The 27,827-nt window shown below is 30.9% G+C and overlaps 1 protein-coding gene and 1 non-coding gene across 7 annotated transcripts in view; both read right to left on the reverse strand.

The window, feature by feature from the left end:
- The window catches only part of LOC148280779 (uncharacterized), a 164,711-nt gene extending 149,523 nt beyond the window's left edge, over positions 1-15,188 (reverse strand). For 2 of the 6 annotated variants that reach the window (XR_015822512.1, XM_088227813.1), the window contains exon 1: positions 2,738-2,768. Coding sequence is in view for 1 of the 6 variants with exons in the window: in XM_088227813.1 (XP_088083939.1) it covers positions 2,738-2,753 (16 nt within the window). In the remaining 5 variants the exon portion in view is untranslated. Of the gene's footprint in view, positions 1-2,737; positions 2,769-2,808; positions 2,914-14,856 lie in introns of those variants that run through there. The other 4 variants (XR_015822513.1, XM_088227814.1, XM_088227815.1 and 1 more) reach the window with 4 other exon arrangements.
- Positions 4,976-5,047, reverse strand: TRNAH-GUG (transfer RNA histidin (anticodon GUG)). Its single transcript has one exon. It is a non-coding gene; the product is annotated as a tRNA-His (tRNA).
- Positions 15,189-27,827: the final 12,639 nt, after the last annotated feature.

The raw sequence follows: 27,827 nt of genomic DNA on the forward strand, positions 1-27,827 counted from the left end.
GGTGGAGTTGGAAAAAGGTTTGTGAAATTGATTATCTAAAACTTACAAAAGGGGTCTTTTCAGGTGCTAAGTAAATATGATTTGCAGTTTCGTCAATATAACCCCATTGCGCATTGTATGAACAACCATCGAAGGAACTGATAAACTGGGTACTCCTAAAGGTTTGCTTTCGACCATTGAAATATGAATACATAGACATGCCCTGAGTCCCTAAAATGATGACACTTAACTCATGTCCAAACGCTTAGTCATACCCAACGCGTATTTAGTCGTTCTTCAACCACTTGCTAGGCGAGTCGAAAAAAAATGCCTATTTGTGTCATAAAAACGTGTAAAAACCTTTCAGATAAACATTGTAAAAAGGATTGCGCAACTTTTTATTGGTAAATATTTGTTCACGAATGATTAACAAAGCTCAAAACAATTAATGTCAAAATGTCATAAAAATTAATGTCACCTCATACATTCAGAGTTTGTATGCGGTTTCATTTAATATTAGATCTGACTGTCATTAAAATCATTAAATCTGGTCATTCACATGATTAAATTATTTTTTGTGTTATAAAAAAACAAATGCATGCATTATTTATCATTTGCTAAAGTACAACACATTCCAACTGTTGTGTTGATTTCATAATTTACTCTTTTCACAAAAGCGCCTTGCCTTCACTTTTCTGCTTAGTTACGTTTAAGTTTCTCGACAATGTACCTACGAGAATAATAATAAAAATAGTGTCAATAAAAATGAACTACTTTAAAACGTCACAGGTTCCTATGAAAAATAACCAATCAATGATACTGTCGTTATGTGTACGGATGGATTTCCGGTTACCGGGTAGATTTTTTTTTTTTTACGTTTAATGTATTTTGACTCAGCGGAGTTATACTTTTAAATGTCAGCACAACTTACTGATGACAACTTGTGACGTCACAAACGAAGTAATTTTAAAATAAAAAAAACTTCGAAATATCATAGCGATGATAATACGGTACATAAAAATATTTTTTCAATTTTTGGCTTAGTTCGATAAAAAAAAAATTACAAATAAAAATCTCCCACCTTCCTCATTGGACATCGAGAATTAACTATTCAAATCGGGTTATAAGTGATTATTAATGCCTTTCACCTATTCAATACAATTATTTGGATCCTTATCAATTCGTATAATGGAAATGCCATGTCCGATTTGAATTACACCAATTTAATCAAATTTTTAAATTGAAATCCAATGACTACAGCGCTATTTGTGACTAATCATAGCGCCATCTGTGATTAGTCACAGTTATGTTTGACTAATGAATTCGAATGAAAATGATTGAATGATTATTGAACAATCAATATAAATTCGATGGTGGTTAATTAAAACGTTAAATACTAATTACAGACGACACGGACTAAGGACTTTAATTGATCAAACCGATAAACAGTATCTAATATGACAAATCCAGTATAAACTTAATATTTTTTTACATACCTATTTTCATTGATATTTTCCAAACGCAAAGTTCGTAGGAAATATAGTGCAAATCATACTTAGAAAATTGTACAGAAATTTTACAAACAAAGATTTATTAACACCTTTTTGAGTTTGTCCAAATTTTTGAAGAAAAAGACTGGATTCTACCCTATGGAAGTTATTAAGATTAATATGTTACAACAGAGATGAATAGCGTTTTAGAGAAGGAAAATGGAAATCTAGACGTGTGCTCTTTTGGGCTTCTGATCTGTTATTGGCTGGTTTAAGTGGCCATACCATATAACTTTCCGTGTAGCATTTACCATTCTGTCCATGTTTAAACATCCATATTTCTTAAATTCTTCCATCTGTTGGTTTTTGGTCCAAGAAAAAGTACAACAAATAAAAAAATATCCATCCATAAATTAAATAACACACAAAAATTTTAACTTTATTAACACACGCATTTTTAATAAAAACACATTTTATAGTATATGTTTATGTCGTTTTTTGGTTTCCCGTTCCCTATAGTTGTTAATATTTTATTTCAGACTAACATCTGATTTAAAAAAAATGCAAATAGCTTAGTGTTTAAAACTTTCTGATATTTTGTTAATTATCCCTGTATATTAAGTCTTCTTTGTTTATTCTCACATGTAAAAATATTTAAAAAAAATATATATTGTTAAGTGTCCTCGGCACGGGTAACCCCAGTAAGGTCACATTATTTTATTATTAATCTTTGTTTAAAATAAAAAATAAATAAATAAATAAATATGAGTTTTCAAAGAAATAACTACGTGCTCAAATTGAAAGTCAGTATAGAACATTATCTAAAAGCAAACATAGGAGTATTCAAGTAAAACTAAATTTTAAAAAAAATCTACAGCACGTATGGTAAACCCATATCATAAACCATAAACCCCAACCACGATGATCCGTATAAGGACAAAGACATATTAGCATATCCGAAAAAATAATTTAGAAGCGTTTAAAAACTAAAAATAAATTAACTAAAAAACCGAATGGTTGCTTATTTCATCAAAGGAGAACACAGGAATGTGGAGAGAGTAGTTTGTTTTGCGCTCTGCAGAAGCCACCATTGTTTTTTTAAACGTTTTTTTTAATGAATTTTGAAATGACTCTAAATTTTTTTTTTTAATATTCCAATGTCATCTTGCTCATTCTAATCATTGTGGTGTTGGATGTGACAGGGTTTTTCATAAACGCTGTACACTGAGAGATGTAATGTTACAAAAAATACAGATTAAACAAATTACATGGTACGAAACACATTTATTTTTTACTTTAAGCTAACAATCAAAACACGTGGTTAAAATAACACACTAACACAGTCCCCTATCACGATAAGATTTAGGATATAATAAATACAATTAAAATTCAAATTAAACTATTAAAAACAATTTAAACTTTAATTCACAAAACTATACGGCAAGACGGTAAATACGACAAAGTACATAATGTATTATGATAATCATAATATTATGTTTACGATAACGAAGTGACCCACGTTTCAAAGTTTATCTAAAAGTAAAACGTTTTGTTTTAAACAAATTTAACATTGAACTAATTATTAACGTTAAAAAAATACAAAACAATTTTTTTTAATTATTCATAAATAAAAATTGCAGGTTATTAAAAAAATTGGTATAAATGTAAAAATTGATCAAAAGTGTTTATGTCATATTTATGTAGATGATATCACATATCTTCATTGCATACCTAAAGCACCAGTAAAGCAATACAATCCATGTCTTATAATCTAAATTGCGTGTCAGCATCATCAACTCAACCACAAATTATGTTTTTCAGGTAGCCAAAGGTTACCAATTAATTTAGACGTAGTATTTACTCATCTTAATGTCAATGGTAGCAATATACAATACAGAACATTTTCAGGGTGTATTTTTCATAATTTTCTTCCATATCCTCTCATTTCCACCCGTTGACAAGCCTCTCAAATAGAAGTTTGGGGTGTTATTCACTGGACCTTGAGAATATTGTAGAGAATGGAGATGTTTTTTTAGGCGTAATTTAAACAAAGCTACTGTAGAAACATTTTTTATAGTGCGTGGGAGAAGATTGGACAGTCGAGTTGCATGGACACATAGGATACTATGGGCCTTACTCATAAACTTGGTATAAAGTTACGCTTAGGCATAGTGGTAGAATACCATAATTATTTTAATGGTAGAATAAGGATGGGATTCCTATCCTTATTATACCACTATGTCAAGGCGTAACTAAATACCAGGTTTATGAAGAGACCCAAAAAGAATTAGATAAGGAGGAAGAGGGAAATATCGCATACTACGAATACCGATGAAAATATGTGAAATGGATTTAGAATAATTAATTGCATTTTCTAAATCATTATGGATATTGTGGAGAAATGTTTTAATATATAAATTGTTAAAATAAATAAAGTAAAAAAATACGTCGCTCAAAAAACGCGACATGTTTGGCCTGGATTGTTGTGACGTCAAGATTTCTGACAATGTTTTTGACAAATTTGAATGGTTCTGAATCGAATCCTGATGTATTCGAGAGGCGTAATTTGGGGGAATGGTGAATATTACACAGTATATTAAGTGATCATTAAAACATGTCAATGATAGGTCAATGACATGTAATGACTAGATTTTTACATTTCCAATAATAATTTAACCGCTTGAGGACTGCGTCCGAGTATATTCGGTCGGAAATTATGTGCGGAAATTCCGCTACCCGAAAATTCAGGTGAAAATTCATTTATCTACGGGCCACGAAGCGATATTAATTCATTATAATGAATAAACAATGTTTTTTTAAATGAATTAATTTTATTTCTTGACCCCAAACTATGCACCTTATTACTAACTTTCAATCCCATTTCAGGGCCAAAATGGCTCTTACGAAGGAAATATCTGAGGCTTGGATCTACAAGGGCCAATAGCGTAAATCGCAATATTACAGAATTATTTAGCCATTTAGTGGCGTTATAATGAATTGTTATTTTTAAAAAAACATTCTAACACATGTATGTGTTAATACAATAGTTTAATTTATAAGTTTTTTTAATTGACATCGACCCTCTACTATATGTTGGCAAGAAAAATATGAAATCTGACATTGGCCTTTTTAGATCTAAGCCACAGATATATTTTAAAAGTTGTAAATAAAATAGTGTTTTTTTTAGATTAATGATGACTAAAGCGGTTAATTACGGTTTAGATATTTATCGTAAAGTAATTTTCTTTGTTTTTAGGGATATTGGCTAAATTAGTACACTAATAAATGTTATAACATTAAGGCAAGATGTCATGTATTTAAGTCCAGGGGAAAAAAATGGCTGATTAAATATACCTAGAGAGAATGTAATTTTTATTCAGTACTTAATAAAATGACAGACCATAAGCTCTGCAAAGGTTTTTTTGTCTAAGTAAAACGTTTTGTCTTAAAAATAAAAAAAAAACGGATGGTAAAAAAAAAGCTCCGCCATGACAGTGTTTCACCACTGCCGTGACCAGGAGTCGAACCTGGGTTACTACGGCCACAACGTAGGGTCCTAACCACTAGACGATCACGGCTATCGGAGCTGTTGGTCATACCGCCGAGAAACAGATATATTTTCGAGCATAAATCCCGTTTTATATGGAGCAGAAAACCGAAGAAAAAACTGTTATATTTAAACAGCAAAAACAAATTTCTTGGAATTTTATGTCGGAATCCAAAAATTAAGAATATGTTCAAATTTTAATAACATTTTCACTCAAATTTTGCGAGCGCACACAAATACCTTTTATAAATACCACTATGACACTCACTCAAGTATAACAATCATTCGTATGTCCGTACTCAATGGTGCATGGGATACTGCGTATATATATATATATATATATTTTATTTGTTTTTGTTCTTTTACAATTTATGTATTCCTTTTTTTACATTAATGATAATGTTCCCTTCCCTCATTGAGGTATCCCGTACCGAGGAAGACATTTTATATAATTTGGAAGTATGCCTTATTAAACATAATTAAATCTTAATATCATATACATATAAAAGAAAATAAAAATACATAAAACTCACAAATAGATAAAACTCACAAATAAAAAACTATGAATAAAAACATATTTCTACCTATTTGGCCTGATCCACTCAGTGCGCAATCAACCTCCATTTTCCATTTCATAATGGCAATCTTATAGTGATAGTATTTACTGATTGTCCTTATGGACAATTGAAAGTAGGTTATACACTTTGATGGAGAAGTAGACCAATCCTCTTTGACCGAAAGTTGTTTTAATTTTTTTTATGGATCATTGTTGTCACATATAAGGTAATACATAATTGTGGAGTCTAGGCTTCTAGGAACAATGAAAAATTGTAGTGTAGAACCACCTTTAATTCTCTATAACTCTATAAGACATCAAAAACAAAATGATACATAAAGTTACCAACAGAATTGAGGCATCTTTTTTCTAATGTTTCGTATTAATAATAAGTTTCATGTCATTGTAATAACGTACACTGATAGATCAGTCATTCGTTTGGTTTTTCTAAATGCAATATGTGTATTATTTAAAAAAAAATATATATTTTATTAGGTTTGCTAGACGTAAAATGTGACCTACAAAAGATTAAAAACAATATTTCACGTTCACTTTGCCAGGAATCGAACTTTCCTAAGTTCCTCCTCAAAGATGACAGGCAAAAGCATCAACCACTCTATTACTAGCTGAATATCCACTCAAAGTTCCTTCTCAGGATTTTTGCGTAAGATGAGCAATTGAGTCGAAAACACTCTTCCAGGGTTCTGTTTCTATTTCAAACATCTACAAATTAATGGATTTTTCAAATAATTAAATTCATTATTAACCAGAATACATGGTATAATTGAATCAACAGCGTATTCTTTACTGGGGAAACCATGCCGAAACATTTTAAAAGTTCAGTTCAGTTTTATTTAGTGTTTGCATTAAAACAAAAGTACTCAAAAACAATTGCACAATATTTGTTTTATGTTTGTTATGACCATAGTGCAGATAATCCACAAAATATATTAGGTGTTCACATAAGTTTTGTCCATTTTTTCCAAATTTAAAAATGAGCACCAAAAGTTTTAAAAAATTCGTATAAATTATACGTCATTCGAAAGAAAATGTGATGTTCTACAAGATGCAATGTTTGCTTTTAGGTTTCATATATTATTATATTTGATTACAAGCTTTCAAATTGGAATTTCATGTGAGCGAAAGTGAACATATTCGACACCTCCTGTTCGCGTTCAAACGAGGGAATAAAGCTACCAAAGTTGCTCGCAATATTTTCGCAATGTACGATGAAGACCCTTGAATTATTGTATAATAAAAAAAGAGGATTCATTATTGACCGACTTGTAATTTTTTTGTTGTGTCCAGTTGTTTTCTTTATTAGGAAAAAAACGTGATATAAGAATATGGTAATCAAATTGTGGTAGATCGGGGATTGAACCTCAAACCTCTTTTTCATGAGTCCACTGCACTAATACGGGACCACGAAGCAGGTTATCATTTTCAAAATTCAACAGAAATTAAATTTTTACCAACGTTTCGTTCAGTTTTCTGATCCACGTAAAACTGTCTTTATTCAAAGTAATCTACTTTCACATTCTTGTCAATAACAACAGTAATTATTGCTGGTCAATTTGTGTCTTATTTTGAACTTGTTATAACTTAAGCAGTAGAGGTGTTATCGTTGTTTGTCACGGTTTAACCTCAGTCTTATTCAGTAACGACAGAACCGGAATAAAACTTGTAACGCTCTATTGCCTTGACTAATAAGGAAGTTCAGTTCTTTTAAAAAAAAAAATATGTTTAGTTTATCAAAAAAAGAAAAAAATAAATTAATTAGGTGGCGTATTATCATCGCTACTATCTTTTAAAGTTTTGAAATTTTTTAATTACTCCGTCACTAGTTCTCTTCGGTGAGTTGTTCTGATTGGTGGGTTAACTTCCCGGAAACAGGAAATCTATAAAAACACTATATCACTGGCTGATTAAAAAGGACTTGTGACGTTATTAAAAGTAGTTCATTTTCATTAAAATCGTTTTTATTAATTTTTCATTCATTTTAGAGAAACTTCGCCCAACAAATACTCTAATTTTTCCGCGTGTAAGAAACATATTAATTTCTTTTAAGGGACTAAGCCGCTAAGCCTCTTCTTTTAAACTTGTCAGCTGGTTGGAGATAAAAGGTCGGGAGAAAGGAAGTATTTTCATTTTTTTGCACCAAAACAGGCCAGAAGACCCAATTATAGTGATGAATTACAGCACAGAATACGCTTGGGAAAAATCACACTAAATTTAGGTTGTTTCACCGGGAATCTTACCCGGAACCTTCCGTTTGTGAATAAACACACTACCAGCATTCGTTTATCCGCACCCAATGATGCACAAACCGCTGCACTTGTAATTCAATCAGCGGATCAGTAACAATTTGTAATATAAATGAAGTCTTACGCTTCAAGCGCCAGTCCATCAGCAACGATAAAAACGCCCGCCCCTTTTTCAGTTTTTCCACATATTTACATATATATAATTCTTCTGTACGTGTGATGTCACTGAACTTCTTTTAAACGGCTTAACCGATTTACGTGTGGTTTTCAGCGAAATGTAGATGTTTGCGCTGTGCGTGTTCGTAGATATTAAAATTATCGATCAATTCGATCGGATTGTGGTCCTGTGGCTAGTGTCTCGGGCTCACGAACCAAAGGTCCGTGGTTCGAATCCCACTCTACCCTAACTCGATTTCATTATCTAATAGTGAGTTATTTACAACTCGTTGAAAATGGCCCTCAAAAAGAAATATTTGGGTAAATCATAAGAACGCAAATATTTCTTTTTCAAAAAAAAAAAAAAATATACGCTTCTATTTTTTTTCATCGATCTACCATAGTTGCATTCGACGAGAATGCATTTACAAAAAAAATTGAATTATGTTGTTTTTTTGTGTTTAAAAAAGTTGTTTTTGAATATTTACAAACATTTTTTCAAAAAAGGAATAACCCGTTAAGTTTCTATTTTGAGGCTTGTAAGCAGGTAAGATGGAGAGGATTTGGACGGAGGTAATGAAAAATTACCGCAACACCCAGACCAATTGAGAAAAAAATCTTTCTTGGATTTTTTTCTTGCAACCTGGCGGAAATAGAACCCGCGACGCCAGTTTCACAGTTTGCCGTCTAACCAACTGCGCCACGGCGCCTGTGGATCGCTTTTTATGGATCCCAATCAGATAAAATACATTTTTGAAAATTGCATTCATGAATAAATTGCTCCCCTGTTGGTGAGAAGAGCCGAGTTTGACACTTGAAAAAGAAATCTAGATTTAAAAATGAATTATTTTATACCTCGGTACTTACTTATCAATGAAAAGTCTTTTTCCAGGGTAATAGCAGTCAAACCAACGTTCGGGCAGAACAACGTCTGTCGGGTCTGCTAGATAACTATATTTTTTATACGTAGCGAAAATTTAATGTTTTTTAACAATCAAACAACAAAAATAATAAACTTTTAAAGCTTTCGTTATACTCCTCACTGTGACTAAATCTCGTCAGTTCATTCACGGTATTCTAGTTTTGCTGTAAATGGATACAGTGTTAGTTCCAAATAGTCCAGAGGCCATGAAATGTTTCACGTCTACCTTGCTGGGAATTGAATCCGGGTCTTCAGGAAAGTAAGGAAAATCGCTTAAGATTAGACTAGACGTTTCTTCTATTCAATTTGAATGTAATAAAGGGGAGATTAAATACATACAAGTTCTTCAAAATAAGGCAATGACGATTATACTGAAGAGAAATGTATATTTTTATTAAGAAATAATGCAAAAAGAAGTTGCCTTGTTCACAGTAAAGCAACAAATAACATATAATGAGGCAATTATTTTGAATAAAATAATCAAGGCGATAAATGAAAATAAAATGTAATCAAATTTACCGATTCAAATAAAATTATCAATTTAACTTCCTGCCAAGTTTTACTTTTCTTTAATTTTGACCAACAAGCGCTTTCGACTAAAAAAGCATCTTCAGGGCTGGTCAAATGAAATAAAATTGAAATTAAAACAAAAAGTTTTATTGATTGACTTGTTGTTTATTTTGTAGAACTCCATATTCAAACTTATAATATTAGAAATCGAACACTGATTTGAGTCTACTGAACACTTTATTTTATTTTTACAGACGTAAAAACAAAAAATTTGTGACAATTGTTTTGCCTTGTTAGGGCATTTTTAAACGAATGTGAAGATTAGATGGATTGAATGTCCTTACATAGTTATATAATTCAAGGTAGTTGAGTAACAAATAAAAAAGTAATCTTATGAACTATAGTATGTACATCTATCATAATTACGGGGATTTAATCCATGGTTTCTTCACATTCGTTTAAAAATGCCCTAACAAGGCAAAACAATTGTCACAAAATTTTTGTTTTTACATCTGTAAAAATAAAATAAAGTGTTCAGTAGACTCAAATCGGTGTTTGATTTCTTATATTATAAGAAGCTTTATTGATATTTTTTTATTATTTTATCTAAATCATTAACTATTGTGTTTTATGAAGAAATATCTACCAAAAACATCAATAAAAGTAATTAAATTTGACCAACAATGTCATACAAACTAGGGATGAAAAAAGATAAGATTACAAATGGGGAGAAAAACAATGTCTCAAAACTCACTGTACAAGGGATTAAAACTTACCTGAAGAAATAAAAGGAATGGAATGCCTTGAAATATTTTTAATTGATTTGAATAAATAAATTATTGAGATTTTCCAAAAAAAAATATTTATCAATATAATTAACATAATTTATACATGTTTTTTTTTTATTATACAATCTAATTTTTAAAATGATTTTTTTAATGTTAAAGCTGTTACTTTCCAAAAAAGAGACTAGCTCTTGTGTATGGAGAGTGTTAGAAGAGAGTGAGAGAGGATAAATTGATATAAATAAAATAGTATCTATCTAGTAATTTGAAGTTATATAAAATTGTCATATTATTAAAAGTATACTCGTATATTTCTTAAGATTTTATAAATTAACTCAATAAAGCGTAAAAAATGAGGCGGACCTCCACTCAAATGAATTTTTTTTATCATTTTTACTTGAGTGTAGCCATCTAGTCGAAAAAAACTTGTCTAGAATTCTGGTTCTATTACACAGAAATATATTATTCTGCTCCCACAATAATTTTAAACTACTAGCCAAGAAAACATAGTATAGTTATACTAAGTTTTCCGAAAATACGACTAAAGAAAAAGAATAGGTTTCTAAGAAAAATGAAACATAATTTATACAAACTGGTTGGCTGAGCCGATAATTTAATTTGTTCATAACCGATTGCAGGTAAGTGCTTGCTTATTTTGGTGTCATGTATTTTCCACGAACTGGGGTGCTATTGTAAATCTTCTCGCGGGAGTAGTTCAATTGTGTTTTTTTTTGCACGTGACAACACTTTCATACTTCATATTTATTTATTTAACTTTTTGTACATGATGTTATTTGTGCATTAGATAGATTTCAAGTCACAGAACATATTCAATAGAAAATAAAGATTAAAACGCTAAAAATATATAAACATAGAAATAAACTTATTTGTTTATAAATGAAAACTATTACTTAATGGGAAAAAGGAAATATAAGGAAAGAGGAAAGGAGAAGAGATTAAGGAATCATATATGGCCACACTGATGATTAAACGTCAAACAAATACAAACATGTGAAACCAAAAATGATGATTTTTATTTAGAACATTATTGCGACCTTAAACATTACTCAAAACACTTTAAAGTTGAATTGACCAAACCTTATTCGTTTTATTCCGTTTTTCAAACAGTTTTATAAATTTAATTTAATAATTCGATATAATTTTCCGTTTGATCATCAGTATGGCCATATATAAAGCAAAGTGTAGTCGCATGCAAAAAAATAAAAATCCCAAAAATGATTTTTTTTCTCTATCCCTGCGAGAAGATTCGTAAAAGCACCCCTGGAAGCTCTGTTGGGTTGGCATCACTTCTAAATGGATGCCGACGCCACTGCACTTTGCCTCCGCTTTGTTTTAAAAGTTTTCTTTCTAAACACCGCGGACTAAAATTAATATCGCATATTTACCTGCTGTTTACTGCTATCGCATCGCCCTTTGAGTAATAACCTAATAGAATCGCCCATTCGTAGAAAAACTATTCTTTGATTACAGACCACAGAGTTACCTACATATTATAAAAATACAGCGGGCCATAGGTACATGCGTTAAAAATTGCAAGCGCTAACCAAAACCACCTTTTACACGTTTGTTGTCAAACTAAAAACCTAAACTAAAACCAAACCAAAAGTTTGGTTCTAACGTCCGTGGTTCAAAGCTCACTCTACCCCAACTGGATTCCCATTTTCGAATAGTGAGTTATTTACGACTCGATGGATATTGCTCTAAAAATTAAATATTTGGGTAAATCACAAGAACGCAAATATTTTTTTTCAATTATAAAAAAAAGTCTCAGGGCTTGTCTAAAGAATTATTCTTCTGAGGTATTGCCCTTAGTAATATTTAACCTAACCTTGTGATATTTGCTGGCACGCATCCCACTATACCTCCATAATTTTTACTGTTCCGCGTCTCCAGTTACTTTTCTGATAACCATGCCCACCAGGAGATCATATCCCTGATGATAATGAGCTGACACCGACAGCAGACGAGACACTATAACGCAAGGTTCGTTAGTATTTATTGCATATTAGTCGCTTGTTAGAATATTTATCTGGACGAACTGTCGGCCATCTTACTGTTGCTCATATTGTACATATTTAATCAATCTTTTAAATGTTTTTTTCCACTATCTATTGAATTGATGTCCCCTTTATGAAAATCGATTAAATATTTTATTATTGTTTTTATGCGGGTATAATTAGAAGTTGATAGCTCTTCACGATAATTAATTTACTTATTTAATTATTGTTATAGGTCTTTAAGCGGAAACTCAGTCAGAAAACGAACGGATGGCCTAAATCAGGATTATGTTTTATTTCGTTTCCCGTTTTCGTTGTATTCTTGCTTAAATAAGTAAAAGCAAGATTACATATTTACAAAAATCATAAATAATGTTTTCAAAGCAGGAGACTTAGCGTTTTCAGCGGAAAGCAATTTATTTTATTTCATTCTTTATAATATTATCATTCCGTCTACAAATATTTTTCTACGAAATTGCGCTTATTATCATAATGAGATATTTTTCAATGATGAAGTTATAATAACCATCATATATTTAAGTTTATTTTCCGTGTCTGGGTGGAAGTATACAGTTCTGTGAGTGAAATAAAACCAGAAGTCTGGACGAGTGTTTTCGACTCGATGGCTACTATCAGGAAAAAATCTGAAAAAGGGAATCGAATGAAGTTAAGTTCACCGCATAGTGACGCGGTTGGTGTATTCACCTGCTATGTTTAAGACTCGGGTTCGATATACAATATTTATTCAAACTGTGACACACTGTGACACCCACAGCCAGAGACGACCTATAACATGCTGCAGTTAGAGTACCAATTCAGTACTCTATGCACCATTAGGTGCAATTAAAGAATTTCAGTTTTTATCATTCGAAACTTATTTAAGTCTTAAGTTTTTGGACAGAATTGAAATTGATTTAATAAGTAATTAATAGACTGGTAATAACTTGATAGAATTAGTAAATCCCTAAAGTGTATTTACAACTTAGAGCCTGGGTACGGGGGCTATAATAACTGAAGAGATTAGAAACTAACAGAAACATAACATAATTTAGTACTTAATTATTATTAATACACTGTTAGAAATTTAGGGGTGTAATAAAGGGTAGGAGTACTGTATTAAGTGGTAGGCGTACGCTTTAGAGTTAAATATTCAAAAGACGTTACATTTTATTTTCTGTAAATTTAGTCAAATAAACCAAAATAATAATTTAAACAAATTGATGGATAAGAAGATTGTTTTTGAGATGTTGACGCATGCATTAAGAAAGGTTTTTTAAAATAGGAGTTGCTTATTTTTTGCTCTACTTATTATGTATAAGGTTTATAATAAAATTTGTAATACATGATTTTATCTGAAATTTGGATATGGTCAAAATATTATAAAGTGACAAATTTATTACTTATGTAAACGTACTATAATAAAACATCGTAACATTTAACAAAATGAAGTATTTGTAGTTTTAAGTTGAAAATTAAATAGATCTGCTCCACTTCAGCAAACACCGATATATTGTTAGTTTGTTTGAATGATGGCATTTATATAAATTTATTTAGGTCGTTTGTTTTGCCAGCATTTTTTGAAAAATACATTTTAAAATGAGTTCATCATTATTGCTTTCTATTATTGCTTATATCGCTCAAAACCAGTGGAAATAAATTAATTACCAAATAATAGAAGAATACAACTTAAAAAGTTAAAAAGCAAAATTTGATGAGTTATTTAGTTTTTTGTGGTCTGTGAGGAAAACAAACTTTAAAAGTGACTTTATTGTTCCAGGCAATCTACGAGCACGTATTATAATCTGCAGTTGTTTCTAAAAAGAATTGAAAAAAATATGCTGACATTAAAACTATTATCACTTTAATAAATATGGCTTAGTTGCTATAAACAATCATAGTTAAAGTAAGCGTTGGAAAAAACTTATTATTTTTATCTTATCTTTAAAATGTTTGTTTAATAAGACGAATCAAATAAAGCTTTACGTAAAAAATTTACGCAGTACAGTAAATGGGGGGTATTAGAAGCAAACTTAGAAATCTCCATTGAAGAAGTTACTGAGAGATTTACAAAAAACTTTGAAAAAAATTGTAAGATTTCTAATAATCCCTCACCAACTGAATTTAGAATGCTAAGTAGAATTGAAATCGGTTTTTTTCTGAATTACGATATTATTTAGGTAGGTAGGTTTTTATGTATAGTTTATTTTGGCACCAAAAACTAATTTTCCGTTTTGGTGGAGATTTCTAAATTTCCTTTTAATGCGTTCAAATATTGGTACATACAATAAAACAGATTGGTCAGATAATAATATTATATAAACATTTAGTTATTAAATATGCGTGTATATAAATTGATTTCAGGTATATTTTAGGACAAATGAATTGATAAACTATGATAAAGAAAATAAACTTTGTTATTTGCACGATTAGTTTAATGTTTAAAAAGTCTAAATCTTTGTTTCTTGTATAGATACGTAATAGAATAAATAATTTAGGTACAAACTTTGTTATCTGTTGAAAATAATTAAAAATTTATTCAGTCAAAATCTATTTTTCTGAAATGTACAAAGGCACATTGGGACTCGATAAAAAAATATATTTTGCTAGTGAGTAAAAAACAATGTCTTACCATCTCATTTTCCCCTCACCTCCCAGTCCGTATTAACCTGTGTCGCCACTTTTTTTAATAAATTGACCAAAGACAATCGATTCCCCCTACACCACAGAATTTGACAACTGCAGCGAGTAATAAATACCGCGCTTTTTGTTACCAACTTGACAGAAAACCGCGCGATCAATCTTCAACGCGCGTTATCACTTTTCGAAACAGGAACATTGTTCCCGGTCCACTGTGAAGTTAGTTACAAATTTGTATTTTGTTATTGTTGCCATGAGTATAGAAAAATGGCGCGGGTGGATAAAATGGCGGCGACCTAAAGGCTTGGCGGGTGAGTCACGACTGAATGTTTGCCGTATTGTAACGCATTTTCCAGGATGCCTTGCGCGTGCGCGAGCAGGGAGGAATTATTATTCCTCTCCCTAGCGTATTCCGCGTTGTTGTGAAATCGAAGAAAGCCCACAGCTAGAATTAAGGAAACTTGGCGTTTTGGTTTTACTCATAACTCTGGCACGATACTTGATTTTAGATTGACTGTTCTTTGTTGGTGTATTAATTTTCTCCGTCATCGCTTTCTATGGGTCGCAATATAGTTTCATTTGTTAAGTCGTCTGCACCAATAAGAGTTTAAAGCCTAGAATAATACAAACGGGACTGTTCCAAATTTATTTCTGAATACTTAAATAAGTTTTGAAGCGTCGATTTTTTTAGTAAACTTTACGCATAACCGTTAGCGCAGTTTTATTTAATAAATCTCAATATTATTTAAGTACCTAGCTTAATATTTTTTTGTCAACTTTGGATGAATTTTTTTTCGAGTAAATCAAAAAACTCTCATTTGTTTAAAAAAAATACTCATCATAGAAAAGGGATGAAGGACAAGGTTGTCAATCATTTTAAAGTTCGAGATTAGCGGAAATTCACTAATCTGTTTTCCTTCCATACATTTATTTCTTGATATTTGTATGTTTCTTCATTATGTATTTTTGTATTATTTAATTTTGTATTCACTTTTATTTGGTATATTATTTATTACTCTCATTTCTTACTTAAGTACAGAGTGAGTTTCTAAAAACCATATCTCAATAATCATTTCAATTACGTTTTGTTTTTCTATTGATTTCAATGATACTTTAATTTAATATATTTGATTATGTTTGAATCTTAATTAGTGACTATTAATATCTGATTATTTTGTTTCCATTTTCATCTTTGGAATTTTATTATCAATAATTTATATTTTGTTTTTCTGGATTGTTATTCCATTGCATTACATGTCATTATAATAAAACTTAATTAATTTTACTACTTATATATTTTTATTGTAAATTATTATGACTTTGCACGGGCATAACCTCAAAAGCCTAATAAGTTCATAAATATTTAAAGAAGTGTAATTTTAAATGAATTAATAAATAAGTTACCACAAATAAACGAATTCACTTAAACGAACTGCGTAAATTAGTTTTTTTTAAATCATTCAATTACATGATTACATGGAAGAATATGAAATTTTTATGAATGTATGATTTTGCATAAAAAAATATTGCCATTTTTAATTTACATCCCTTACACTCATATTGACACAGTTTACATAAAGGTTTTAAATAGCAATGAAACCGATATCATCCTACATACTATCATCAACATCCCCCTTTCCGCTCTCATGTTAAAGAAAATGCAGCAAAATTCCATCATTTTTTCATTAAGGTAAGTTTATCAGTCTTCCGCTTCAGGTGCTAGCCCAGGAATAATAAAATATTGCAGTTCGAACGACCTTTGTCATCACATCCGCCCCGCCAGGAATCGAACCCACAACCTCAAAAACGGTTGGCGAACGCGTCCACCACTACACGAGGTAGACTTATCTCCACTTGGTTTCCTTAGTCAGGATTTTTACCCGAGAGAACCAATCGAGTCGAAAACACTCATTCAGGGTTTTAGTTCTATTTCACACAGAGAAATGTATTCTTCATCCATCTGGATACAAAGAAAATACATACATACTGCATTGCAGTTTCAATAATTTATATTTTGCAATGCTATCACTATTCAATTATAACAAGAAAAAGTATTATTTAGTCATAATAATATAGAATTCTTATATGAAAAATATTTCAGCAAGATATAATTTTCCATAACAACTGTTTTTACAAATCTTTCGCTGTTCAAATTTTTCTGCAACTTAATTTTTGTTATCCTTAAATAATATCAGTTTCTAGTCCATTATTATTCAAATAAACGCTTAATTTCAGGTTTACAAAGCTTTCAAACTTCATCGGAATAAAGCTTTATTTTTCTGCTTGATTTCCGCATACAATCTCCGACCCATTATGAAAATCACATTTTAAAGCACGCGCACGTGTTTGAATAATTACATGCCGTTTCATTTACACAATATATTAATTCATACATAAAAAAAGGATACAACATTCCAACAAAAACTGTACCGAAACACGCTCACTACTTAAGATAAAAATGTGTTTTCTCACTAGAATCAAATTTTCAGAACATTTTCCATTAATGTTTTTAGTAAGTTTAATAACATTTGTAAATAATTACCGACTTTTGAGAATAACTAAAAAACGTGTAAAATACTAGCATTCAATTAAGTACAAATATATATTTCATATTTGTAAATATTCACATTAAAATGAACACTTTCCTTGTGTATCAATTTCTCACTTTAAGACTGCAATATATAAGAAATTATTAAAAAAAAATATTTGCAGTTATTTCAGCATAGATGGAAAACTTTTTTTTGAATAGTTAATGAAGTCTCTTCATTTTCAGGGATTATAACCTATCGTTGCCTGGTTTCATTGATAACCTAAAACACATGTTTTCATCAAATGCTCTCTTTCCCTGTAGTTATTTGTAACTCTCAATGAATCCTTAAGGGGCGAAATCCAGACTTTTGTCAAACATAGGCAAAATGGTGAATATTACACAGTGTGTAAAATGGCCACTCAAACCAGCCAATGACAGGTCAGTAAATGCCTAGACTTCCATAGTCCCTTCTATAAAATGTTCTTCATCGCTGTTGTAATTTGTTGACCTTAATGACTCCCTAGGGGGTGAAATCAAGTCTTAAGTCTACAAACGTTTGGACAAACTCAAAATATTGTAATAAAACCAACTGTCGTCGGAAGAAGATTAAAAATTTGAAAATTATTTTTAGACGTCGGTGTCGGCATCGCCTAATATGTGAAATAATTTAATCAAATGAATTTATTCACAACAATAAAGGTTTCAACTCTTTAACTTCACTAAAATTAACTGATGGAAGAATTGAAGAAATATATATGTTCAAACATAAGCCAAATGTTCAATATTACACAGTGTGTAAGGCCACTTAAACCAGCCCTCATAAGCCCTGTAGATGCTTGGACTTCTATGTTCCTTTCTTTAAAATACTAAACATCTCTGTTGTAATATGTTAAACATTTTTAACGTCAAATTTCCAGTAGCATTGAATTTCCTCATTGGAGTACCAATGTAAAGCTTTTTGCGGCCCTGGGTCACTCAGGTGGGTGCGTTCACTACATATAGGTAAATAATTGAGACCACGGGACTAAACCCATAGTGGCTTATAACCAAAACCCACAAGTTTATAAATAAATAATTACAGTGGGTGTATTATTTTAAAATTTATTTAGGTGTCTGTTGGATTTGTTTCGACGTTTTGCTGTTTTTAAACTAAATTGCCAAGGGTGTGATAAACTGTGCAAAGGACAAACCGGGCGTACAGCAATGAAAAGGATTCAAGAACACAAAAAAGCGAGTAAACTTGGGCACCCTGACAAATCCGCAATAGCGAAACACTTTATAGACACCGGACATTTTTTCGCCTTCGAACCAAAGAAAAAAAATTACATCAACCCAGTAATTGAAATACACAGACACCCAAATAACATAAATAAAGACGACGGGTTTAAATTTAAGTCAACATAGTTCCCAGCACTACATTATACAAAAACTAATAGAAATGTGCCAACTGCCGACTGCGACACGGTACAAATTACTAGTAGTTAAACACATGATTTTTTCTACAAAACACTCTGTTTACTCTGAAGATGGCTCCTGCAATGGTAGCTGAAACGTCGGAACTAATCCAACACACACGGTATCACCCAAAGAAGAAAAAAGAGGTTTATGTAAAAACGTGGAAGGTGTTTCAAATTTGAAAGAAAATCTTCTTCAGAAGAGGCGGATGTATAAAAAAAACGAAGAGAATGAAGATGTGAAGCGCAGTATAAAATTTACATATTTTGTGGTAGAACAAAAATTTTATATTCCAAGAAGCGGCTTAAGACAATTTCAAAATGGAGAAAAAGTAAATTATATAAACAGGACATGGAAGTGCATAAAATTTGCATGTTATTTTAAAACCTATAAAAATTTGCAAATCTATTTCGATATGACAAAGCATGAGAGTCATTTATTCGACCATTTTGTATTTTTTGTAAGAATAGTCCAGAAACCGCATACGCTCATCAAACAGAAGGCGACTAAACTACTCATAAATGAGTAGGATTACGTTTCGACCCATTAGTTTCTTTGTAGACGTTGCTCAGTACGCAACTCCTGATTTGAATTCAACTATGCCGTGTTGTGTCCTTTAAAAGTGTCGAAATACTGCTAGAATCTTAAAGGAACAGTATGTAATCACATTTCATGTGTAATTAGCAAATTAATGTGTATGTAACAAATGCATTACTTAAAAATTGAATTATTTTTCTATCTGTCAGATTATCGAAAAAACAAATTGAGCATTTCGTTAGTATTGCAAGGGTAGTATTTTTTTTTACCTTTCTTTGCTCATCTAATGAGAGAACTAACGAAAAATGGATCTCGGATTAAACAACTCTATCGTGGACATGTGACCGAAATTATCTTTAAAACATCAAATATTACTTAACATGATATAAAAATATCCGTTTTATGTAAAATAAAATTTGTTTTATATTTTAAGTTTTCATTAATTCAATTACTCTTAAAATGACCCTTTACGTATCTACTCTGTTGTGTCAATTAATATTTCAGCGTGCACAATAAAATTTTAGAGAAATTAACAGATAGCTTTTTTTTAACCTTACATTTGTGTTATAATTATATATTTTCCCATCTTGCAACATTACGCGGCGGCATCACGAAAGCGCGCAGGAAAGTGAGGCATAGTGGGGAAATTATTAGGCACAGTCCGATGTATTTTATGTTTACTATAAATATGAGTAAGTTCGTCTTAACTAAATATTTACAGTTCATCAATAGGTACAATGGATATAGTTAACCATCAATGTTCTGAGTTTATCCAATTTTTGGTAGACAAGAACTGGATTCAACCCCCTAAGGAGCTGTTAACATTAACATATGAACTAGCTGACAGACGCCTTACGCTTAGATCAGCTACATCTACTTCGAAAGGAAAAGTTATTATACCTCTACGCAAACAGCGCACTAAATTCGGCGAACGTGCATTTGCCGTCGCAGGCCCTACGGCATGGAATTCTCTCCCAGCAGAAATCTGAAACTGTGAGAGTGAAGTGATGTTTTGCTTAGCATGTGGAGGAAAAGTAATATGAAAAAGTACATTATTTTCTCAAATTAAAAAGTTAAAATTAAATTTATATCTTTATATAATCACTCTGTGAAGCGCCCTTGAGGTATTATATTACAAAAATGGCGCTATATAAGTTATCCATAATAATAATGATTATTATTATTATTATTATTATTATTATTATTATTATTAACATATTACAGCAGTGATGGAGAACACTTTCGAGAAAGGAATACAGAAGTCTAGGCATCTACAGGGCTCATTTATTTATTTATTTTACAAAAACCAACAGTCAACAATGATATAATAACATAAAAAAATATATACGGTTTAGAGATAGACCAGCAAAGTTTCCAAATAAAAATCATACATATTCAATTGTGGTACAACAAAAGGGTGTGTTTGTGTGCATTTGTATGAGAGTAAGTGTAGAGGTGTATTTGACCTTCCGTTGGCTGGTTTAAGTGGCCACTTGTGAATCACGGTGAGGTGAAATAATTATATCAGATGCATCTCACCCACATCAATAAAGATTTCAACTTTTTAACTTCACAAACATCAACAGATGGAAAAATTTAAGGAATTTAGATGTTAAAATATAGGCAGAATAGTGAATGTTATATAGTGTGTACACACCCGGTGTTTCATAGAGCACTGCATTATTACTCGAATTGCAGAGTATGTGGATCACTACTGTTACGTGGAATGTAAGGTGATCAGTCTTACGCTTAGATGCCGGTCAAGGAACAACGAAATATTGCAGTGTGGAACCACATTTAAAATCAATATGTCACGTCCACCCTGCAAGTAACCCAGGACATCAAGCGTGGTAGGCGGACGCACCGACCGCTAGACTACGAGGTGGATTAATATCCGCTTGATTTCCTTTTCCAAGATTTTAAGCTGAGATTAGCCATTGAGTCGAAAAACACTCGTCTAGGATTCTGGTTTTATTTCACGCGCAGATCTGTATTCTTTGTGTGCTGAATACAGACGGAATAAGAAGAAAATTAACGTTTAAAAAAAAACTAAATATAAGTTCATTATTAGTTGAGTACAAACTTACAATATTATAAGTAAATAGATATATTAAATGGAAATGATTCAAAATGATGTTTTCAGGTAAAAATCTTGCAAAAGGAAATTAATTGGAGATTAGTCACCCTTAGCGTACACTAATTAGTGCGTTTGCCAGCCATTAAATAAATACGGCAGGCGCCGTAGCGCAGTTGGTAAGACGGCCAACTGTGAAACTGGCGTCGCGGGTTCGATTCCCGACAGAGAAAAATCCAAGAAATATTTTTTTTCTAAATTGGCCTGAAGATTTTTTAAGAACAGTAAATTATTATAAATTGGGCGGGATTACGACAAGGATGCTTAAAAAGAGGATAAATAATAATAGAGGATAACATATAAAGAACGAAAGAAATATGAATATTCAAACATAGTCAGAATCGTAAATGTTGTACAATATGTGCAGTGCCTGCTTAAGTGCCATTGTATGCACGGCATTTTGTGGTTACGTACCGTATTATATGGGACTCGTTGCACATTATTCATTAAATATGTACGAATTAAATTTCAAATTAAAATGCTTTATTTTTGGTTTTGAAATTTGCTTTACTTTTTATAAATACAATAAAAACATCAATTTTTTTTTTTTTTTGAAAAGGTTTTGATTAACTATTTATTATTATTTTCTTTAGAGTCAAACCACTTACCTAGTTCATTCCTATACACGCTTAAATTTTTTTACACACGCACCCACACATATACACATATACACATACATGAATACTAACGTCGCACATATACAATTTTGTAAACTCTTTTCTTATATATTATGTATTATTAGATTAACAGCGAATTTTTTTATTGGCTCTAGTATTCTTAATGTATTTAAAATTAATATTTGAAGTTTTTCTCCTGACATTTCTTGGCAGGACTGCATTTTAATTATAATAATAAAAATAGGTATATCGTTTTATTCTACTTGCAAACTTGAAATATTAGAAATAAACCACTTAAAGAATTTCCCCGATAAAATAATATTAAACGATCAGGTAACACACGTTTATTTCCCATTATTGTATTCATTAAAATAAAAAGAATGAAACTAAACGATAAGAATTAACTGCCGGAAATTTTGCTTTCAGATAATCACTTAATTACCTCGGGCCCGGAGACATGGCTGTCGATGGGACTACCAACCAGCGGCCCCTGGTATAGTTTTAATTAAATTTAAATACATATAATTTAAATACATATTCACTATAAAACTTCGTAAAATTATACAATTTACACCAGTTTTTATTATATACATTCAAACAAAATTTATATTCTTATAATTGTTATTACCTTATACTTAAATGATTTTAATTTAAATACCATAATTAAAAAAAATCATGATTTACAACCCCTGCTTGCACTTGTATATAACAAAGAAATTTGTTTAGTCTGCCACCAGTCTGACGATGTCAGTTGCGACGAAGAAACCCGGTCACTGGTCACAAATTTATAAATAAAAGTGGAATAAAACTATAAACGTATTTTTATTATTATAATATTTCAACTTATTTTTTATGTAACAGCTGTAAAAATCCCGAAAAAGTAGAATAAATAAATAAAACCAGTCAGCAATAAATGCTTAGATGTCCATATTTATTTTTTTAAAACTTTTTGTTGCAAGAAGGAGCGCGGTGATCAGTCATGCCGGTACCAGTGACGAACAGTGACTTTTTTTATAGGTGAGCTATATTTTTTTTTTCATAATTTGCACCTGCATGTACATACATATCGGCTTCGTAGTGTAATGGTCAGCGCATTTACCTACCATGTAATAGGTCTCGGATTTGATTCCCGACATGGTTGATATGAAATCTTTATTTAAAATGGTGTTTTTACACTAGAATATTTCGTAGTCCCCGGACTGGAACCTGAAGCGTAAAACTGATTATTTGATTTATTTATTTATTCATTCAAAATTACACTAGTTTAAATATAAGTGAACTTATCAAGGCTTTTTAGGCTATGCCCGTGTCAAGTCATAATAATTAACAACAAAAATACATAGTAAAATTAATTACATTAGATTATAATGACATGTGATGGAATAGAATAACAATCTAGAAAAAAAGGTATAAGTAATAAATAATAAAATTACAAAGAATACAATGCAAAAAAGACAATCAGAAATTATTTATAAAATATAAATTATACAATTTAAGATTTACACATAATCGAATATACAAAATAATAGTATCATCAAAATCAACAAAATAAAAGTAAAATAGTAGTATTAAAAAACAAAATAAGAGTATCATTGAAATCAACAGAAAAAGAATGCATATATTTAAACATAATTAAAATGATAATTTAGATATGTTTTCTAGAAACTCACTCAATACTATAGTAAGAAATATATAAAATAGAAGTGATAAATAATATGCCAAATAAAAGTACGTACTAAATTAAGTAATACAAAAATACTTAATGAGAAAATATCAACATATATAAAAAGCAAATAAAAGTAAAAGTATGGAAGGAAGCACATTTGTAAATTTTTGTTAATTGCTAATTTCGAACATTGAAAAAATTAACAACCTCGTCTCTATCGATGTGCAGCAACCAATTGCAAACATTTTTCTTAAATACATTGGCACTTGTGGAGTTCTTTATGGCTGTCAAAAGTTGATTAAAAAATTTCGGAACCAGGAAGGTAAAGTTTCTTTGAACTAGCTTCAAGTGAGTGGTTGGGCCAAGGTAATTAATCCTTCCCGCTGATCGGGTCTGTATATTTGCTGTGTCCTGACTTTATCTACAGATTTCCAGAACTTCACAAGTGCAACTTTAACAAATAACTGCCGCAAATCTAGAACTTTACAATTTTCAAACAGTTCTTTTGAAGAATAGCGAAAAGGTGTTTGAAAAAAAAAATCTACCTTCATGTAACAAAAATGATAAAGATACGCTGCAATTGGTGTATCCATGCAGTTCCCATACACCATTTGGTGCGAAAAGGGAATGACAATGATGATGATTTATACAATCAGCTGTATTCGTGATTCCATCCAGACTCATCTTGATTACCTGAATTATTTTTTTAAAACTTGTTATTCAGGCCTGGACGATTGTATTGTTGGGGAAGAAGGTTGCGCAACTCCACTTACTTGTTGATGATGAGACTTGACGTGTGCTGGAACCTGGCAGCTGAAACTGGTGGTCGTGAGATGCTGGCACAGCTTGTGTATATGAAGCTGGCGGTCTAAATGCACGCTTTTGTTATGCACTTTACTAGGTTGATGTTAGATTGGTATTGCCATTTTTAATTTTACCAGCACTCGCACGCAGAATTAATGTTACGTGGAATGCGCTAGGAAATGGGAAGGTAGATATGGATTAGGTTGAGAATTGATCCGAACACTTGTATAAGAGAATTTTGAATAAATAATTAATTATGTATGTAATTATATTTTATTGAATTATATATCCATACTTATTTCGCACAAAATAGACTAAGGCAAAAACATATTTTACAAACATACATGCAACCAAAACTTTATTCTATGCAAGTTCAAATACGAAGACAAAAGTTCTTTATAGATAAAAGATTTGCTTATCCAATTACAATTGATCATATACCTACAAATTCATAAATACTATAATTGGACCTCACTTTTGTTCAATGATATGAGAAAATTAAAAAATAATTTAGAAGATATGGAAAAAAGAAAGGAGGATAAAAGAATAAAAGCACGAGAGATAATAGAAAGGAACTGACGAGAAAAATTTATAAGATGAAGAGCAATTTATTATTTGTTGTAAATATTCATTAAAGATTTTATGAAAATTTCGCTGGGGGATTTTATCTGCTTCGAGTTTTGTACATCTTTTTTCATTTTATCTTTGTGATTCGCATTGAATAAAATATAAACACTGGAACAAGACTCTTTAAAATGTATGTTATGGGGAAAAAAGTTTTAGAATATAATTTTAGTTTCTTTGCAAAGTAAGAAACTAAAAGAAGAAAAAATAAGAAATTACGAAGTGGAGGAAAGGTTTCAGATGAGCAATAAAATCGAAGAAAGAAATCATGAAGTAGAGGAAAAGATTCAGAAGAGCAATAGAACTAAAGGAGGAAATTACGAAGAAGAAGAACGGTTTCAGATGCGCAATGGAATCGAAAGAAGAAATAACAAAGTAGAGAGAAGGTTTTGAGGAAGCAATAGAATAGTAGGAAGAAATTACGAAGAAAAGGAAAGGTTTCAGACAAGCAATACAATCAAAGAAAGAAATAAGAAGGAAAGAAAAGGTTTTAAAGAAGCAATATAATATAAGGAAGAAATTGTAAAGAAGTAAAAGGATTTCAGATGAGCAGTAATAGAATCGAAAGAAGAAATTACGAGCTAGAGGAAAGGTTTCAGAGAAGCAATAGAATCGAAGGAAGAAATTACGAAGTAAAGAAAAAATTTCAGATGAGCAATGGAATAAAAAAAAGAAATTGCAAACCAGAAGAAAGGTTTCAAAGAAGCAATAAAATCGAAGGGAAAAAATATGAAGTAGAGGAAAGATTTCAGATGAACAATGGAATCGAAAGAAGAGATTTTAAAATAAACGAAAGGTTTCAAAGAAACAATAGAATAGTAAGAAGATATTACAAAGTAGAGAAAAAGTTTTAGACAGACAATATAATCTAAGGAAGAAATTGCGAAGCAAAGGAAAGGTTTTAAAGAAGCAATCGAAGCAATAGAATAGAATAAAGAAATTACCAAGTAGAGGGAAGGTTTCAGATGAGCATTACAATCGAAAAAAGAAATTACGAAATAAAGGAAAGGTTTTAAAGAAGCAATATAATAGAAGGAAGAAATAACTAATTAGAGGAAAGGTTTCTGATGAGCTATTGGTCATCTGTTGAATTTTAGTTCTATTAAATCGAAGGAAGAAAAAAGGTGTGTAAAAATAAACTTTAGAATTTCGAAGCAATAAGATATTTGTAATTGTTAGACTTACGTAAATTCAAAATAAAAAAAGTAAGTAATTATTATACAGAAAAGAGACAAAGAGGAATAGAAAATACTGAGAAATAAAAGATAAGTAACTTAAAAGGATGTGTAAAAATAATTGTCGGCCTCGTAGTGTAATAGTCAGCGCGTTTGCATACCATGCGAGAGGTCTCGGGTTCGATTCCCGACATGGTTTATACGAAATATTTATTCAAAAGGGTGTTTTCACACCAGAATATTTCATAGTCCCTGGACTGGTGCCTGAAGCGTAAGACTGATCACCTTACCTTCATATAACAAAATCGATTGAAATATGTTGCGATTGGTGTACCAATCCAGTGCCCTATGTACCATTAGGTACGGAAAGGGAATGATAATGATGATGATGTTAAAATAATACTGAAAATAAAGCAGAAGAAAAATAAGATAAACTGAAACAGAATACATAAAAGATTAAAAAAAACAGAAAAAAAAGATTAAAAAAGAAAAAAGGAAAACCGAAGAAAAATGAGTTCAAGGAAAACAGAAAAGAGAAAAAGTAGAAAAATAAGATAAAAGTAAAACAGAAGAATAATATTTTTAAGCGAAATAGAAAAGAGATAAAGAGAAATAGAAGAAAAATAAGATGAAAGAAAAAGAAGATAAAATGAAACAGAAAATGGAAGAAAAAAATCTGAATAATAGAATAGCGGACTTTACAGATAAAAAAGAAAAGAAAACTAGGAAGATTTAGATGGAAAGAAAAGAATAAAGACACAAAGCGAGGAAAATGGAAAAGATAAATAGTGAAAACTTTAATGAATAGATCAAGATGCAAATGAATAAGAAAAAGGGAATGAGAAGGAAAAATAAAAGGAAAAGAACAAAAAAACGAAGTATTAAATAGGATTATGATATTGGTGATATGCTTAATTTGATTTTGTCGAAACGTTGCTCCATGCTTTGCGTAATATTTAAAGAAAAAGTAAAATAAATGACTTAGGATTAGCAGCGAAGGGAGGTTAATGTAAGAGTTAAGTATAGGGGGACAGTTTTAGACAAGTCTCAAGTCACGGTGCTATCTTTCTTGGCTGTTAAAAAGATAAAGAGAATAAGGTTAGAATAATGCGGTTAATAAGATTGCTTTTCAGCTAAGATTCCACACAGACGAGAATAAAGCGAGAAAACTAGGAAAAGAAGATTTTATAATGATGAAGGTTTTAAAAGCTAATTGAGTATGTTTAATGAAAGGGTAGTATTAAGTTATTGAGATTTTTATTAGGTAAATGACTTTAAAATGATATAATTAATTATGTAAGTACATTAGTAGCTGTTTTTGAGTATGTCTAAATGTTTGCAGATAGGCTGGATTTTCTCCCTCGCTCTTTTCACAAAAGTCAGCAGATCGAAGAGTTGAGGAACTGCGGATGTTCAAACAT

This window comes from Micrasema longulum, unplaced genomic scaffold, assembly GCF_059751315.1.
Source record: "Micrasema longulum isolate JH-2025_06_02 unplaced genomic scaffold, ASM5975131v1 h1tg000541l, whole genome shotgun sequence".
NCBI lineage: Eukaryota > Metazoa > Arthropoda > Insecta > Trichoptera > Brachycentridae > Micrasema > Micrasema longulum.